Below are 18,063 nucleotides of genomic sequence, written 5' to 3' on the forward strand. Positions count from 1 at the left end.
AGTCTTGAGATCACACACAAAGCAAACCATACCAGTTCTCTTGGGTTCTTGTACAATAAAATCTCATTACAAAGCATCTCATTATACTGATTATCCAGTTATATTCCTGGTCACATTATGTCCCCTGTATTCATAAAGATGTCTCAGATACCTTGCCCTCTATATAACAGGCCACATTGCAAAGGTGTTACGACTATTGTACTGGATATTTCTATTCCATTGTACTTATCCTCATTCAAGAACATTTTTTAATAGACAAAATTCAATGGAGGTACTTCAGAAACATGTTTTTATTGTGTACAATATTCTACATGTGAAAGACCTTATAATTGTTTTACTCAGTGTAATCAAGGATGCTTCTATCTTGAAATGGCTTTAAAAAGCATCCCAAATTGCTTATTTGAACTAAAAATGTAAGATGCCCCCCAAAAAGCTATAAAACATCTCTAATATTTCTTAAGATAGACACTGGAATCCAGAATGTATAACCCGGATCTAATTATCAAGAGTAGAGCAACATCACAACTTCAGCGCTATTCTGTGACTAAAATATTTCCTTTCACTTCACTCCATGCTTGCGGGATACAGGAAATTCGAGATGGCAGGGCCAACTTTCACTACCATCATTAGAACTAACCTCACCCTGAAGACCGTTCCTGACTGTGTATCTTCTTCTTGGAGTACTACCATAACACACAGCTTCATAATCTATTTCAAATTCCAGGAAATGTTATAAACTTCCCTCCACATCCTCTCTTTTTTTTGTTATGCTGGTTCTTGACTGCTTAAATAGCATTTAAATAAATAAATAAATAAATAAATAAATAAATAAATAAAAGTTCACAGGCAGCCCAAAAAGGATTTCCCAACGAACTGCAGACTACAGCATACCTCAAAGTAAAAAGTAAAAATTTGTGATAGATTTTTCTTCCTTACTTTTTGTGCATTTGTTCCTGAAGGTTAACACCCCAAATCTAGCCCAATATTTTCAATCCGATACCTCATCTGTTTTTACTTTTTGTCTTGGGTTCCTAATTGCTATTTCTCTTCCCTCTAAAAATTCATTTATCTCTTTCAGTAAAAAGAACAGTAATAATATGTTGAACAACTCTGAAATAAATTTTGTCATGTAAAAAATTAATTACGCATTCCGAACCTGGTCACTGTAGTCCTCCGGGAATTGCCTCTGCACCTCAGGATCTGTAAATAATTGACAGATAATATTAATTGGCTTTGGATTAGTGAGCAAGCAGAGGATCACACATTAATATTTGATCAGAAGATGATAGCAGCCCTGGCAGGGGATCCAAGGGGGGCAGCTGAGGCTGCTATGTTGATGAGCACAAGGACGGACTCGGCAAGGCACTCCCATTACCCTCCTCCAGAAATATAAAAAAGAAAAATCCTGAAAACCTGATGCTACTGTTAACTTTAGACTATTACCTAATGCAAAAATCTTGCCCGCTGCAAATTGCACTCAATATATTTTTCCAAAGAAAATGAGTCTTAAACCTTGACTTTTTTTTTCTCTAATCAGAAGCCTCCTTTTCACAGTTACAGATGTGGGCTTGATAAACCACCTTAAACACCAGTTTCAGATTGCGTGTGTGTGTGTGTGTGTGTGTGTGTGTGTGTTGGCGGGGGTAGGGGGGAGTAAGAGAAGAATTCTTTCAAGGAACAAATGCAAAACTCTTTGCTTTTCAAAATAAAATATACCCTTAGCAAAACACTCATGAACTCTTGAAAATACAGACAAAACCAGATGAAGTTTTCTTCAAAACAGAACCAAACAATAGACTTCTGGCTTGGCAGTGCAGACAAAATATCATGAAATGAGATATGTTCTACTGAACATAACAAGACTTGCATAGAAACTATAAAAATACATAGGTGAAAACACCTTTTATGACCATCTGTTTAAAATGGAATTACCAAAGGGTTCACTTGATTCCTCAATCATAATTGCAAGATAACCCAATGCCATCGTCTGTAAGTCAATACAGAAGTGTACTAATTAAAAGCTATTAGCACTCCATTTGCTATTGATTAGGAAAACATTCAATCTTTTCTAATAAGAGTAAGACTTGGTTCCTCAGAGACACATTATGGGGGAGTGATAATAATATTACATATTTGAGAAATCACATATCAGTGCAAAGGCTTGTGGAAAAGCATAATACTTGAGGGTCCCCTCGCACACTGATCACAAAATACACTACTCGGCTTTCATAGCTATCTTTTTTTTTTCATAACTACCTTTTAAAACATCAATTTACTTCTCGATGAGTGAATCCACGTTAAAAGTTAAAACCCTCCAAATCACAACACAACAATGCAGCCAAGAACCTTTCTGCAGCAAAGAATCAAAAAGGGAGAAAACAAAGAGCCTATTCACATACTACATTTAAACCCTAGAAATACCAGTTTTCAAGTCATTCAAGTCAATGGATGTTATTTTTTCAAAACCCAAGACTAGTAACAAAAGCAGGAATATTCAAAAAGGCATACCAAAAAAACAAAGCTTCCACCAATGGGTGATGCAAAAAAGCTGAAACTATTTGTAGACCATTTCAACTCTTCTTGAAGGATCTTCTGGTTGACTTACAAACTGGGGACCGATTTCCTTCTTAACCTTCATCTGCAAGTAGTAGATGGGACAAAGGACCCGTGTAGACTGTGACCAGCAGAATTCTGGAGTGACCCTCTCTGAGGTACTGTGCACGGCTGCCCCAGTAAGCCTGAGGAAGAAGCTGTTGCTTCTCTCTGGCCGGAAGGGCTGAAATCACTCAAGAACTTGGCCCTCTTGGGACAGGAGGCCAGAGGGCGCTAACGGTGTGGGCTGAGCAGCACTAGGTCTACAGGGAAGAATTAGTCAGCAGGATGCAAAGATACAGCCAGAGGCCTATCAAACCTCTCAAAGTGTGCTGCTGGGGTGGGGGTGGGGAGAGCTTCCGTAAGAGGCAGTGGTTCCAATTCCTAAAACATACGTACGTCACCCTGATGCAGAAAAAAACTGGCATGTTAGGATTTAAAATTTGTGCCCAAGACTGAAACAAAAATGCACTTGTAAGCAAGCCACCGAAGGAAATGGTAAAAAACAAGTTCAGAAAGCCACAAAATAATCTAAGGCTTCTTTTTCTTCCAACTGTCATGTGATTAACACTCTTTAACCAGAAAACCTCATATAGAAATGACTCACATGTACATCTTTAATATCATGTCCTCTTTCTTGCAGTAGTTGATGCTTCTCAGGAACCACAAAAATACTCATGAAAATAAAGATGGCAAAAAACACAAAGACTTATCTTTTTATCACCATTCTAAGGGGACAAATGTCAAAAACCAAAATTTGTGATATATTCTTCAAGTTAAAAAATAAGTTTCCTACTCATGGGTGGGAGAAGGAAGGTTCTTACATCCTTGGTCAACTACGTTAATAAGAAACTACATTAATAATTAGAAAATGTATTTTATTCATATATGCAGTCTAGAACTTTAAAACGAGAAGGAAGCATGGATAAAAAGAAAACTGCACTTATTTTAATATACTAACGGTAAAGATGACCATGGAATGCCAAGATGGAACTCATTCAAATCATGCCATCCTCAACACTGCCTCAGTGGTAGGCATAATCACCATCATCATCAAATTCCTTCAACTGTCCTCAGACTAACCCCAAAGTGAGATGCCCAGAGTTTTACAGAATCACGTTCCAAGAGAAACATGGATTATTATTTACTACGATCCAAGCATAAAGCTTGTGCTTTCCTTTAAGGCCTTGAGGGTCACAAAAGCAAACTTCATGGGTTCTTAACATTCTCTAAAGCAATATTTTTTTTAAAGCGGAATGGGGGCAGATAGGGGGGCAATGCTTTTTAAAACCCAAAGCCCAACCTACTGAGTCCCATTCAATTAGCTAAAGATCCGATCTGATAAAACACTATGAAAGGAATTTTGTAAAAATTAACAAAAAAGACAAAAATAATTGATTTGAGTTTCCTTAAAATGTCTATTTTGCACAGTAGAGTGAAATCCTCTTTTTTCACATTGAGTCGATCATAATGCCATAATGTCACCAAAATATCGACATTGGAAACATCTGAGTTTAAAAGGTCCAAATACAATCTGCTTTTCTCAAGCAACACAACACCCGCCTTACTAACAGTTTCAGCATGGCACATTGTGCAAAACGTAGCACCCTGCAGTTAAGCAAACCGCCTTTAAATTTTCTGTCTGGCAGCAATCCACTTGCGTGTCTGTATGTTTTTACAAGGACTCTATGTATTTCATTGCATCAGCTGCATTTCTTTGAGTTTTAAATGGTCTGGGAACATTTTATGAAATGTTCTATATCTTTATATGGAAAATAACATACACTGGAAAACTGTGCATCGGTCTAATATTTATATATCTATTTCTTTATCCACCATCCAATACTGTAATTGCTAATGTTCCAAAACACCTTCTCACATTCATACCCTCACCGCCAAATGCAGTGTCACCAAACAGCTAACTTTCAACACAAAAATCTGCAGATCAGAGAACTACCAAGGAAAAAAGCAACAATTTGCTTAGGCAATTGGCAGTAAGAAGAGAAGCATGGGCATATGTCAAGCTTTTTCTCTAAGAATTGTCCCCCTGAAGGAAAATTAAGAACATTCCTTTTCCTTCTCTCTCGGCAACTTTCTCCAGATTTAAGTGGCTGATTCTTAACAAAATTAAAAACTAATTTCATCATCTCTCAGGAAAATACTTTTCGACAAAAAATATATTAAAAATATCTCGCCACAAGACGCATGGTATGGTAGAGTCCATACATCTCTTAACTACATACACCTCAAAGAGGCAGCTGGCTCTGGGACAAGGCTTTGCATTACTCCCTGCTTCCAGCACCGTGGCCCTGCAAGAGGAGGTCTCCACAAAGACACATGGGCACCACTTCCGCTGGAAGCCACCAGAAGCATTTCCATAGTTAAGACATTTCACAGCACGGGAATCCCAACAGCACGATCTGATTCAGGCACCGAACATGACCATGCTTAAGAGGCTATGTCTTCACAGCGGGGGGGGGGGGGGAGTCTCAGAACAAATATGTCTTGATTTTTTTTTTTTTTAAAGAAAGGTTAATTTTCTTCAACCTCAATTGTTCATGTTTTCTAGTCTTCTACCATAACATACTTTAAATCTTTAAGATATACCAGATTGCCACAGGATGTTTAATTAATAGAATAAGAGTTTGGGCAAGACTTGCTGGAACGGTGCTATAAATTATTTTACACAGGCTCCAAAACCTTGAGTTCTGCCTTAGGCTTCAAGTTCCTAGAAAACGTGGTAGACAGATCTTTTACAACAGAAATGCAAAATAATTCATAAAAGTACTGTGGTTATGTATGAGGGCTCATTTGTAGATCAGGAACCAGTATGTGTGCACACACTCACACCTTACCAAGTTATTTGCCTGTTTTTCTCTGTCACACCAAGGACTCCATTTGAAGGGTCAAGGCGTGACACTTTAACTGACTATCAAAAAATACACTGACTTCATTTTTCTATGAAATGTGTAACGGCACACTAACCAAATGTCACAATCTTCTAGAGCTGGAGCTCTTTTAGGAAATTTCAGAGAAACTGCAAATGTAGCCGTTAACACGGGAATCTACATTGCTTTCACTTTTAACATGGTAGGCATCAAGGCAGAAAGCATTACATTTAATGCCCTCTCAGTTTATCCAGTCATTACCTCTAGGATATTTCAGTCAGTAAGAAACAAAACGGTGAACATATTAAAGCTTACAATTATAAAAATCTTCCCTTCAAAATCTAGCCTTTAAAATTAGCTATAAACGATATAATCTCATTGTTCAATTCCATGTTGTTTAAGGTATCATCTTCCTCTCTCCCACAACCGTAACTGTTAATCCAAGCTGTAATCAGATTTAATTTTCCAGATGAGAAGATGAGAATATGCTGCAAACGGGTAAATAGTCCATTACCCTGCTCTTTCCCTAATGACATTTTCAAATTTTATACGCTGAAAACGGTCACTCTCAGAAAGTAGTCTGAGAAGTCGTATATTTTGAGGACGAGCTCAATCTTCCCCAAAACGCACTCAGAAATAAACTTTTTTTTTTTAATCTTCATGAAGAAAAGTTCTTTTTTTTTTTTTTTTTTTGTATAATGTAGCATTAAAGTTTCTGGACAGTATGAATGCAAACTGGACTGCACTAAAACAGAGCTTTAAGGACACTACCTATTAAACTCATTACTGTTATAAAGAGTCAGTTTCACTTACTTTATATTACAAAATACCTAAATCATTACTATAGCATTTTAACTAAATACAATTATTCTACTAAACTATTCCACTTATCATAGTTAAAATTTACTCATTAAAAATAATGTATTTTTGAAAGGAATATTACAAATGTTGTACATAGTTAAAAAAAAACATCAACATGATTTCCTTCTTCTTAACAGTGGAACAAAATAATTTATGTTGTCTTTCCTTTAAAAATGTTTTTAAATTAAAAATTACTTCTTCTCAAAAAATTATTGATTTCAAAATGCAGGTTTTACCCTGAAATTACAAAGGAATATAATTCACTATTATAAAAAGGCATTTCAAAGTCCTTTAAATGAACATTTGGTTTCCATGTAAAAGTGGAATTTCTTGAACAAAAATTATTGTAGGTTTTAACTTTTTGCTCTAAAACATAAAGGCAGGAAAACAGAAAACTTTGAGTCATCACTGGTTTTAAAACTATGTATCCAGTCTAGCCTTTTCCCTCAACACTGGCATTTAAAACACATTCAAATACTACTTAACAGCAGCCAGCTTGATAACACAAGAACAGGTCACCGTCTACACCTACAACAAAAACCCAGACAACATTATTCAGGGAAGGAGAGCACGACCCACCTCAGAAGGGTAAGCAATGGAACCATTCACGTGCCAGATTCCTCCTGAAACTAACAGATTCTGCCTTTCAGACATATCCCACTCTGATGTGACTATTTATGCATAAACAGCAGACACTGACCTATTGTTTTCAGTTGTTGGACTTATGAATGTAGTACAGTTACCAATTAAGTGAATCAGCAAGTCCTAAATGCATCAACTGTTCTACAAATAATAAGTCCACTGACATTATGCAGTAAAATCTTGGGAGTTTCATCTCTCTTTCTAGGGAAGGGTGATAGATTTTTGACTAGCAAATGCCGCTACTTACCAATAATTTGAAATATTTTTCATAATTAATTCCATCCACAAAAGGTCTATGAAAACCTGATTCTCAATCAAACTTATGCCACATGAACCCCAAAATCAAACACAAGTCGAATTCCAAAGGGGGCTTTATTTTTTTTTTAACGTGTGTGTGTGTGTGTATGTAGGTATGTATGTATGTGAGAGAGAGACACAGACAGAGATGGAAAGAGAGAAAGGCAGAGAAGCAGAGAGAGTGGGAGACAGAGAATCCCAAGCAGGCTCTGCACTGTCAGTACAGAGCCCAATGTGGGGCTCGAACCGATAAACTGTGAGAGATCATGACCTGAGCTGAAATCCAGAGTCAGACACTTAACCAAATGAGTCACCTAGGCGCCCCCCAAAGGGAGCTTTAAAATGGAAAAAGGGGGTGTCCTGGAGAGACGAAAAAAGTCAAGAGAATACGTGCACTTATACTTCTCTTTTTTGCCTGCTGAACATCCTAGTTTTCAACTTTCATTGTTATTTAAATATTTAGGTTCTTAAAAATCAGTTCTAAGTTTGGAACTAATTGCTAAAATCTATCAAACTGATAAATATTGATGAAGGTCCTTTTTTGTTTTTTTTAACGGTTAAAATCCCAGGTTTCCATTTAACTTCCCTGTAAGTTAGGATTTGTTTTAGCCCCTCTTTTGAATGTGTACCATAAGTGTCCGACTTTTATTCCAATGTGAATAACTACTTCAGACTCAACCTAAATGAAGCTGTGTCCTTTGTGTACTACAAATGTAACATCACTGCATACAGTCTTTTCACAAATAGATAGAACACCTCTATCAGATCCAGGGGGGAAGAGAGAACTTCATCAGTTATTCAAATACAACGACTGACCATGTACCCACTATGTGCCAGGCTCTGTGATAGGAATTTAAAATAAAATTTCTAATTTTATCCTCATAACAAAGCTATGACATTAGGACTATCGTAAGTGCATCATCGTTAAAGAAAGCAATAGGTTACCATTTGTCCAAAATTAGAAATCAGTATTTATTCACAGCACAAATATGCAGAAGTGGCTGGCCCAGATGAGGAAGGGGCCAGTCCTTGCTCTCTCAAGGAGTCTACAGTGTAACCCTAGCGGAGAATCCGCAGAATTAAACAATAACCACAGAGCTTGCCAAGTGCTGTGCCAGGATCAGAAGAAGGGCATCGAACCCAATTTTCACAAGGACAGGAAAAGCTTCAGGGAAGAAGTGACAGAGCCAGACGTGGAATCTAGGACCAGACCACGCATGGTTCATCTCGTGCTACCACAAGCCCCCTTGTGAACAGTCCAGGGGACAGGGAGTCAGTATTTGGTGAGGCCAGGGCCCGTGTTCTACTTAGCTTGGTCTCCTGCAAAAGGTCTGTCCTGTTACAACTGCTCAACACATATTTTGGCAAAACAGAATAAACAGAACACACTCCTTAAATACCCGCCTCTCTAAATGGATAAAAGGCCAATTTTAAAACATCCCATTGAAAACAAGCCTCTGAACGCTACAGGCTTCCTTCCTAAAGACACATTGGCATATAAGTAAGCACACAATAAATATTAGTTGTTGTTTTATTATTAACCCCAGTGGAGAAATAAGCAAGCACTATAAATTAGATGGCTACAGATGTATAGGTATGCCTCAAATTGGAAGTACATGTGTTCCTGAAATAAACTTTTATAAACCCAATTAAAATTTTCCCATTGCCTGCCACTATGTACTTAGAGATGTTATAACTTTATCAGAAACTGCTTTTCTCTTCATCGTCAGTGATTCGAAAATCCTTAAGCTACAGTTTATTTGCCTCCTGGCATCTGTTTGCTAATGATCTGTAAACATCAAATGCACTAGGGACTCTCCCAGATTTACAGAAACCCTGAGGTGAATCTCTGTATAAATGGAAGGACCTTTCTGCTAATTTCTTTGCGTTCTAAGTTTGCATTCCGGGGTTCAGAAACAGTTCCGTTAAACATTTTTGCAGTAATAATTACAATATTACCTACCAGCTACCATTTACTGAATGCCTATGTATCCCAGTTGTTGCCAGAGATGGTTTATTTTATTATCTTAATTAATCATAACAACAACTCTGCCAGGTAAGTACATGTATCCCTGTTTTATAAATAAGAGAAGTGAGGCTAAGAACAAATTCAGTTAAGAAACAGAGCTGGGATTCAGCATGGATCCATCAGACTCCCAAGAATCCAACAGTGGCTTTCTTTTTTGGCTTTATTTATGTATGTCCTCCCGTGGATCTGTCTTCTAGTTACTATTGTGACTCAACAATAAGAATACATCTGGACAAATAACCAAAACATGTTGTCATGAAATGGGCCTTAGCAGATTATGAATGAGAGCTTTCCAATTTCTCGATTTAAACTCCTTTGCCAAGTTGAGGATATAAATAAAATGACTCCAAAGTAACTAGCACTCAATTCAACTAGTAAATATGATAATTAAAAGATGAATTCCAAGGGGCGCCTGGATGGCTCAGTCGGTTAAGCGTCCGACTCTTGATTTTGGCTCAGGTCATGATCTCAAGGGAGGGATCTGCCCCTCCCCTGCTCAAACTTGCTGGCACTCGCTCTCTCTAGCTCTCAAAATAAATAAACATTAAAAAAAAAAAAAAAAAGAATGAAAAGATGAATTCCGATGAACTTTGAGTATTTTTATAGAGTAGAGGTTGTCCTTGGATTATCTACGAAAGAAATTATTTGCTAAACCGAATGAATAAGAACACAGAGAAAATGTTTTCCTACTTGGGAAATGTGTTTCCACTGCCTCTAAACCATACTGAGAACCCCAATGCTAAGGCCAAACTACCACATTAGTACTGATAGAGCTGACACCTCAGCAAGGGATATATACTGTGCCTGTCAACCAGAAGACTTTCTTATAGACAGAATTCTGCCTCTCTTTCCCTGGAAACAAGCTATTGCTGCCTAGTCCTTGTCTGTACCATTAAAGAAGCAGCACCTATATATCCTATACCACTTGTGGGGGGTGGGAGGGTAGCAGAGAGTAAAATATATATATAATTTGCCATTTTAACATTTTTAAGTACACAATCCAGCTACTGAATTACTGTACAACCATCACTATCATCTACTGCCAAAACTTTCTCCTATTTCTCTAACTAAAACTCTGAACCCACTAAATAACTTCCAATTTTCCCCCCTCCCCAAAACCCCTAGCAATCACCATTCTACTTTCCGTCTCTAGGTGCCTCATATAAGTGGAATTATACAGTATGTATCCTTGTGTGACTGGCTTATTTCACTCAGCACAAGGTCTTCAAGGCTCATCCATGTTGTGGCCATGTGTCAGAATTTCCCGTTTTCCCCGAGTTTATATATTTATTTTGAGAGAGACAGAGATGGCGTGAGCCAGGGAGGGGCAGACAGAGAAGGGAGACAGAGACAACCCCGCTCGAACTCACGAAACTGAGATCATGACCTGAGCAGAAACCAAGAGTCAGATGCTTAACCGATTGAGTCACCCAGGCGCCCCTCCCTCCTTTTTAAGGGTGAATAATACTCCACTGAATGGGTATACATTTTATTTGTCCATTCATCTATCTGTGGACACGAGTTTCTTCTAGCTCTGGCTATCGTAAATAATGCTGCTATGAACAGGAGTGTACAAATATTTGTGCAAGTCCCTGTTTTCACTTCTTCTGGATATATGTCCAAAATTGGAATGGCTGGATCATTTGACAATTCTACACTCCATTTTTTTGAGGACCTTTTCCACTTTTAACATCTTTCAAGACCTTTGTGCTGTAAAGCTAGACTTGTCTAGAATCCTTGGCCTGGCCATTAAGACCAAACCACCCAATTTCATCTCTGTTTCTTAAAAATCAATCTCCAAACCTAGCCAGCCTGATCAATCGGCTTTGCCACAAAACGGGACATGTTCTGCTCATCTTTCTCCTCCTCCCACATCCAAATCAGACCCTTCCAGTTCATGCTGTCAGGCAGCACGATCTACAAACATGGCCAACTGTATATTCTTCTATGAATTAACATTCAATTACACTGGCACTTCAAAAAATTAAAAAGACAGAGAACCATGTCCTCCATCACAAGTGCAATGAATTTGAAGTGTAGCTGGCAAAGGAACAACAAAACTGGCACACTCACTGAAACTCCTTCACTCGCCTTCTGGCACTCCTGGTCAGTGATCAGTAGAATTCTCAATCTCTTCGCACTAAGCTCCCTTCCCGCTCTTACGTTCTCACCCTGACCTATTGCTGGCTTCCTCTGGAGCCCTCTCCACTGCCGAATGCTTCCTCTCCATCCTGGAAGCCTCTGTTCCTTGTTTCCACTTCTGGACCTTTCTCCCTCATCGTCCAAAATTCCAGATTTTAACCTGAGGTCGCCAAACTACTCTCCAACTACACTCCCCAACCCCCACTCTGTTCTCATCTACCAATCCCGGGGTTACTCCTCGTTCCTTGAGTCACACGGATCCTGGTGCACGGACACTGACTCCACTGCCACTCCCACCACAAGTCTTAGTGATTCCACTATGCACACAGACAATCCTTCCGAATCCCTGAATTCTTGATTCCTTGGCCTCCTCCCTGCCAAGGATCTGATCCTCTACCCAATCTCAGCTACTCACTCCCATGGTCATACCCAAACTCTGCAGTTACCAAAACCGGAAAATCCCTCAATAATCAGTTTCCAGCACCTAAGCCTCCAACCATGACCCTCCCTTCTAGTTCAGTCCCTACAGTATTGTCTTCATTCTTCAACCCCACAGGGACACTCTACTAATCTTTTCACTCCCCTTCATCCACCTCAGGTCCACACTATCCTCCTCACCCAGTTTAAATTCTATTTTATAACCATTCTTTTCCATACTTCGACATCTTTATACCTCCCTTACTTTGTCAACCTTACTTGGCAAAAATCCAATGATCCACCTGCACCCCGGTACCGGCTAGAGAAAAACATCCAACTCTGCTGACTAATCTAGCTTTAAATTTGGATTCTTTACTCTAAGTGAGCTTAGGTAATTATACCACATTCTCCTTAACTCATTCACTCTCTTGTTCTCCACGGTGAGGATTTCATACTTTCTTCTCTCCCCTCAAACCTTCTCCATCCTCAATTGCCACTAATTACCTCGTTTGCCCCTTCACTGAGAAAATTAATCAGAAGAGACCTCCCACAAGCCTCCGCCACGTCTTCTAGCCACTTGAGATCACTGACCCACAGACTCCGCCTTTGTCCTACTGATACGATGAACCGTCTGTGCCCTTGCAAAGGCCCTTCTTCCACTTGTGCACCAGGACCCCATCCCCTCTCGCCAACTCAGACATTGCTCTACCAGTTCTATGTTATTAATTTTACCTCTCTACTGGATCTTTCCCATCAGCATGCCAACATGCAGTTATTTCTGCTATGCTTTTTTAAAAGGTCAAGCCCCTGGGGCGCCTGGGTGGCTCAATCAGTTAAGTGTCCAACTCTTAGTCTCAGTTACAGGTCATGATCTCACGGTTTCATGAGTTCAGACCCCACTTTGGGCTCTGTGCTGCTGGTGTGGAGTCTGCTTGGGATTCTCTCTCTCCCTCTCTCTCTCTCTGCCCCTCCCCCACTCACATTGTCTCTCTCAAAATAAATAAATAAATGTAAAAAAAAAAAAAAAAGGGCAAGCCCCCCATAGCTACCACCCCATTTCTTTCACTGTCTTTACAGCTATATACTTCAAGAGTATACTCGCGCTTGCCAATTCCTCTCTTCTCACTCTCTTTGAACCCATGGCAACCAAGCTTCTATGCCCCAGCACTTCTGTAAAACTGCTCCCGTACTAATGACCACACCAACTCACTTCTTACTCCTAACATCAATTATCAGTCCTCCTTCCTCATCTTACCTGGCCTATAAGCACCACTCGACACTCTTCCAGAGCGTCCCTCTGACTCACGGCTTCTCTTTTAAGCTCCTCGCTAACCTCTCCCTGCTGAAGGGCCCCAGACCTCAGTCCTTGGACTTCACTTTTCTTTCTTGATGTCCTCCTTCGCCAGTCTCTTTCAGTCTCATCACTACAAATACAAACATGCACTGTCAACTTTCCACTTATTTCTTCAGCTCAGGCCTCTTCCAACTCCGGTCTCATTTATCTCACTGTCTACTCAACATCTCCACTTGGATGCCTTAGCAGACATCTCACATTGAACATGTCCAACGCCAAACTCCTGATCTTTCTCCCACATTTCAGATCCAATCTGTCAGCCAATCCTGTCAACTGAATCTTCAAGATAAACTCAAGTTCTGACCATTTCTCTCCATCCCCACCACTATCACTCTGGTCTAAGTCACCATCACTACAGTGATACACCATCACTACAACACCGTCACTACAACAGTGTCCTAACAAAGGGTTCTCTTGCTCCTGCCTCTGATTCCCTACAGACTGTTCTCGACACAGCAGCCAGAGTAATCCTATCACTTAAGTCAGGTCGTCCTTCACCAGCAACTCTCTGACCTCGCTTCCTACTAGCCTGCCCCCTGACTCTGTTCCAGCCGTACAGGTCTCCTTGCCTTTCTGCAAACGTGTAAGCCATGCTTCCACTTCGCGGCCCTTTCCCTCACCATTCACTCTGTGAGATAAATACCCAGGAATGAAGCATGTGTTATCTGTCTTCATTCACAAGTTCCTTTCCCAGCGCTGCCTTGCCCAATCACCTTATTTAAAATTATAATTTCCCTCTCCCCACAATTCCTTGTTCTCTCTCCCGGTCTTATTTTTCTCCTTAGCACATTTTATCATCCAACATACTACATACTTTCTTATTATCTGTTTCCCCCTACTAGTGTGTATGCTTTCTGATGGCAGGGAATTTTGCCTATTTCATTCACTACTATATCCCCAGAACCTGGAATAGGGCCTAGCACATAAATACTGAATGAGTCAAAGAGAATGAAGGAAGAAAGGGAGCATAAATTCAACCACTCCTTCCAGCAAATAATTTGGCAACATGTTTCCTGAGCCCACAATCCATACCCTCGTAATTCCACTTCTCAGAATCTATCCCAAGGAAATACAATTGCTTTTATGTTTTTTCAAACATCATTTCCAAAATTGGGAGTGTTAATAAACTCAAGTGACCCAACACCTATATGCCACCATCAAAATTAGGTTTTGTCTATAACAACATGGGAGAATGCTAACATCACTGCATTAAGAATTAACTCACAATGGAATATAAAGATGTATCACACTATAACAACAACTGCTATTAAAAAAAATTTTTTTTTCGGAAGACACAAAATGGAAACCCAGCAAAACTTCTAGCTATGTGTCTGAGTTGTGGAATTACAGGGTTTTGTTTTGTTTTGTTTTGCCTTATTTCCTGAATTTTTCACATTTTTAAACAACGTTCATAATTTAAAAAGAAAAAGAAAAAAGGAGAAAAAAAAACTCTGTAAATAAAGGACTATGCTCCTGAGAAATTTCACTTAAACAGCCCACATATAATGTCCCCGTCTGCCTCTTCCAGGAATCTACCCTTGATTACTTCAATTCACAATGACTGATTTCCTCTGAGCTTCTGTAATATTTACTGTTTTCGTAGCATCATAAATTATTAACACCTGACTGTGCATCTAATTATTTTACTATCTTAGACTGTTACTTCCCTTGTCTAAGTACTTGTCTTCTTAATAAAATAAGCAGTTCCCAAGGCCGGGACCCACATCTCTCTACCATCTGTACCCTTCCCAAGAATCAAGGCACCATGGCATTCAAGCACAGTGCCAAACACAGAGCAGACTGCCTGCCATAAATGCTTTCTGAATTGAACTCTACTCTGAAATGCCTTTATAAAATTTCCCAAGAAAGATTAATTTAAGGGTGTTTCTCATCAAGTCTCCTCCAAAAGACTTTATGCCCATCCTGCGTCCCATCTGTGAGAAGCACAGACCCGTGTCACTGAAGCTCAACAATTCTGCAAGTATTGTTATCCCCAGAAGACCAGGAGAGGTGACGTCACTGGCTCTTAATCACACAGATGGGCAAATGTAAAAGCCAAGATTCAAACCCATAGATTTAACTCAAAAATCTATAGATTTTAATCACGGTGCATATATAGCTTATTATGCCCCCCACCAGCCTCTTCCAGGAATCTACTACTGCTGACTATAGGTCTTACTCACTGGACTAATACAGCAGAGGTTATGAAACTTGGGTGTGCATCAAAATCACCTGAACGGCTTCATTCAGCTTCTGTCTCAGTAAGTCTGGGTGGCACCCAAGAAATTCCATTTCTAACAAGTCCCAAAGTCGTACTGATGTTGCTCGTCTGAGGACAGAGCTCTGAGGATAGCTATTTTACAGACTTGATAAATACCAGAAACGGGTACAACATTCCTCAGAAAAGGTGAGACAGCTTCAATTCCATCTTTGAGTCTCAGGTCAGGTACTCCTTTCAATGAAAATTCTCTGGCCTTTCTTTCCCACCACTAGCAGGTTGATTGCCCCTCTCAGGCCTTGATCCCAGTTAACTATAGACTGGCTCACTCTACTTTGAGCATTATGTTACAATTACATTACATGCGTACACAATGTATTATATAAATCATGTGTTCTATATATTATAGTATATATTACGTTGTTATATGTATATATATTACATTGTTACTATTACTATGTTTTGTTTGTTTTGAGAGACAGAGAGAGAGCAAGCACCAACAGGGGAGGGGCAGAGAGAGAGAGAATCTCAAGCAGGCTCTGTGCTAACTGCACAGGGCCTGATGCAGGGCTCGAACTCATAAATTGTGAGATCATGACCCGAGGCGAAATCAGGAGTCAGACGCTTAACCGACTGGGCCCCCAGGCGCCCCATTACTATTACTAACACTATTACTAGTAAGACCCCTACTATAATCTCCCTCTATGGGTCCTCTAGTATTATAAAGGCTGGAAAGCTAAAAATTTTATTTCTCTAAGGCCCCTGACACTAGGGTACCAGCTATGATTTGGGCTCCACCAATCAGATCCACTTGGTGAGACCTGAAATCAGAGCACAGGCAAGAAGAGAGCCAGGAGGGAACAAAAAGATTTTTTTTTTTTTCTAATGCAGAACTAGCAGGAATGGCATGATGGCTCTGGAGGCAACAAATTTGTTAGACACTTCCTAAGCCCAAGTGGTCAAAGGTGGGAATACCCTGGGGCTGACATTTGGGATAGCAGCTTCCAGAATCTTCCAGCTACCTCTACAATGTGACTCTGAAAGTCATTCCTGGAGACTCAACTTAAAGCGTATTCCTACACTCAGGATTTCTAATGATCCCGTAAGACTGAATTCTCTCTATTCACTCCTTTTCTGATAGAGTGGTTTCTCTTATCTTCAACTAGACCTTGACTGATACGCTTCCTGTGCATACCTCTGTGCTATCATCACACTGGACAATCTTCCATGTACTTGCTGACTTTCCCTACCTAACCCTACCCTTCTTGAACGCAGAACCACTTTTATTTATCTTTGTGTCTTCTGCACCTAGAACAATATCTGACTCTTAACACACAATCATTTTTAGTAAGCTTTCAGAAAATTGCAATAACCATTATAACATGAAAAAGATTTAGCACGAATACTAAAGTATCAGATTGGAAATCAGCAGGCCTAGATTCTGCCACTATGTGATCATAAGTAAGTCTTTGAATGTGAATTCTCTGAAACATAAACTGGAAGTGTTGACTAAAAGAGTGTTTTGTACTCTAAAATTCTGTCATCCTATGATCTAAAATCCTCAGACAACTCACTGCTTTGGTAAAACATCCATATCTACAAGTATCCTTTAAAGGAAAATGGCCCTGAGGAAAGCACTTCTTTCTGGTTTTCCCTGTGGCCAACCATCCTACCGAGTTAACAAGACTCTCATAAAAGACAGAAAACAAAATAAAGTCCTTTCAATGAAGTGAAATTTTAAATTTAAGCAGTAGTGGCTAATACTGAAATACCATTCTATATAGGCCCTTTTTAAGGATTTAGGAAGTCTGCACACTGAAATATTTATTTTCCATTAAGAAGCAATTAACTCAGGGCACCTGGGTAGCTCAGTTGGTTGAGCGTCTGACTTCGGCTCAGGGCATGATCTCACTGCTCGTGAGTTCGAGACCCGTGCCAGGCTCTGCACTGACAGCTCAGAGCCTGGAGCCTGTCTTGGATTTTGTGTCTCCCTCTTCCTTTCTGTCCCTCCCCCGCTTGCACTGTCTCTCTAGTAAATAAATAAACTTAAAAGAAAAGAAAGAAAAGAAGCAATTAATTCAATAACTGTCCTAAAATAGACCGATACACTTGACATAACAATGAGAATTTTAAAGACTCCTTTCGTCCTCTGCTTGGTTCCACGACTTTGCTTCTGTGGTTTCGCCTCATTATCTGGAGGGGTTTCCTCCCTCCTTCCATTACTATAAAACCTGCATTCTATAAAGGCCCAGCCTCCATTTCAACCAATAACACTTTGTAGGAGATAACACAAGAATTCTTGGCTTGGAATAACGCTGTGAGATCTCTCCTCCTCCACTTGCATTTCCGCAACAGTTTTAAAAGCATAACTCTCTTCTGGATGAAGTTCACTCAGGGTTTCCCTACGCTCTGGACTCTGCATCCATGCTGAATCACAAGGGAAGGCAAGCTCTGTAGAGCCAGGTGAGGAGCCAGGGCTGGAGAAACAGGACCCACAGGAAATGTGGGCCGGCAGGGGAGAGAAGGGAGCAGTTAAGAGGGCAGCAAAAGGCTGGTACACAAAACAGACGCTATGCAAACCCTACAGTGCCTAAAGCTAACCACTGTCAAAATTCCAGTAAGT

At 39.8% G+C, this 18,063-nt stretch overlaps 1 protein-coding gene across 14 annotated transcripts in view; it reads right to left on the reverse strand.

Annotated features, from left to right (window-relative positions):
• Window positions 1-18,063, reverse strand: part of DENND1A (DENN domain containing 1A) — a 512,085-nt gene that overhangs the window by 379,503 nt on the left and 114,519 nt on the right. For 13 of the 14 annotated variants that reach the window (XM_045470412.1, XM_045470408.1, XM_045470411.1 and 10 more), the window contains exon 3: window positions 1,157-1,200. In XM_045470412.1, the coding sequence (XP_045326368.1) occupies window positions 1,157-1,200 (44 nt within the window). Of the gene's footprint in view, window positions 1-1,156; window positions 1,201-6,920; window positions 7,011-18,063 lie in introns of those variants that run through there. The other variant, XM_045470410.1, reaches the window with a different exon arrangement.

The sequence above is a fragment of the Leopardus geoffroyi genome, chromosome D4 (assembly GCF_018350155.1).
Source record: "Leopardus geoffroyi isolate Oge1 chromosome D4, O.geoffroyi_Oge1_pat1.0, whole genome shotgun sequence".
Classification (NCBI taxonomy): Eukaryota; Metazoa; Chordata; class Mammalia; order Carnivora; family Felidae; genus Leopardus; species Leopardus geoffroyi.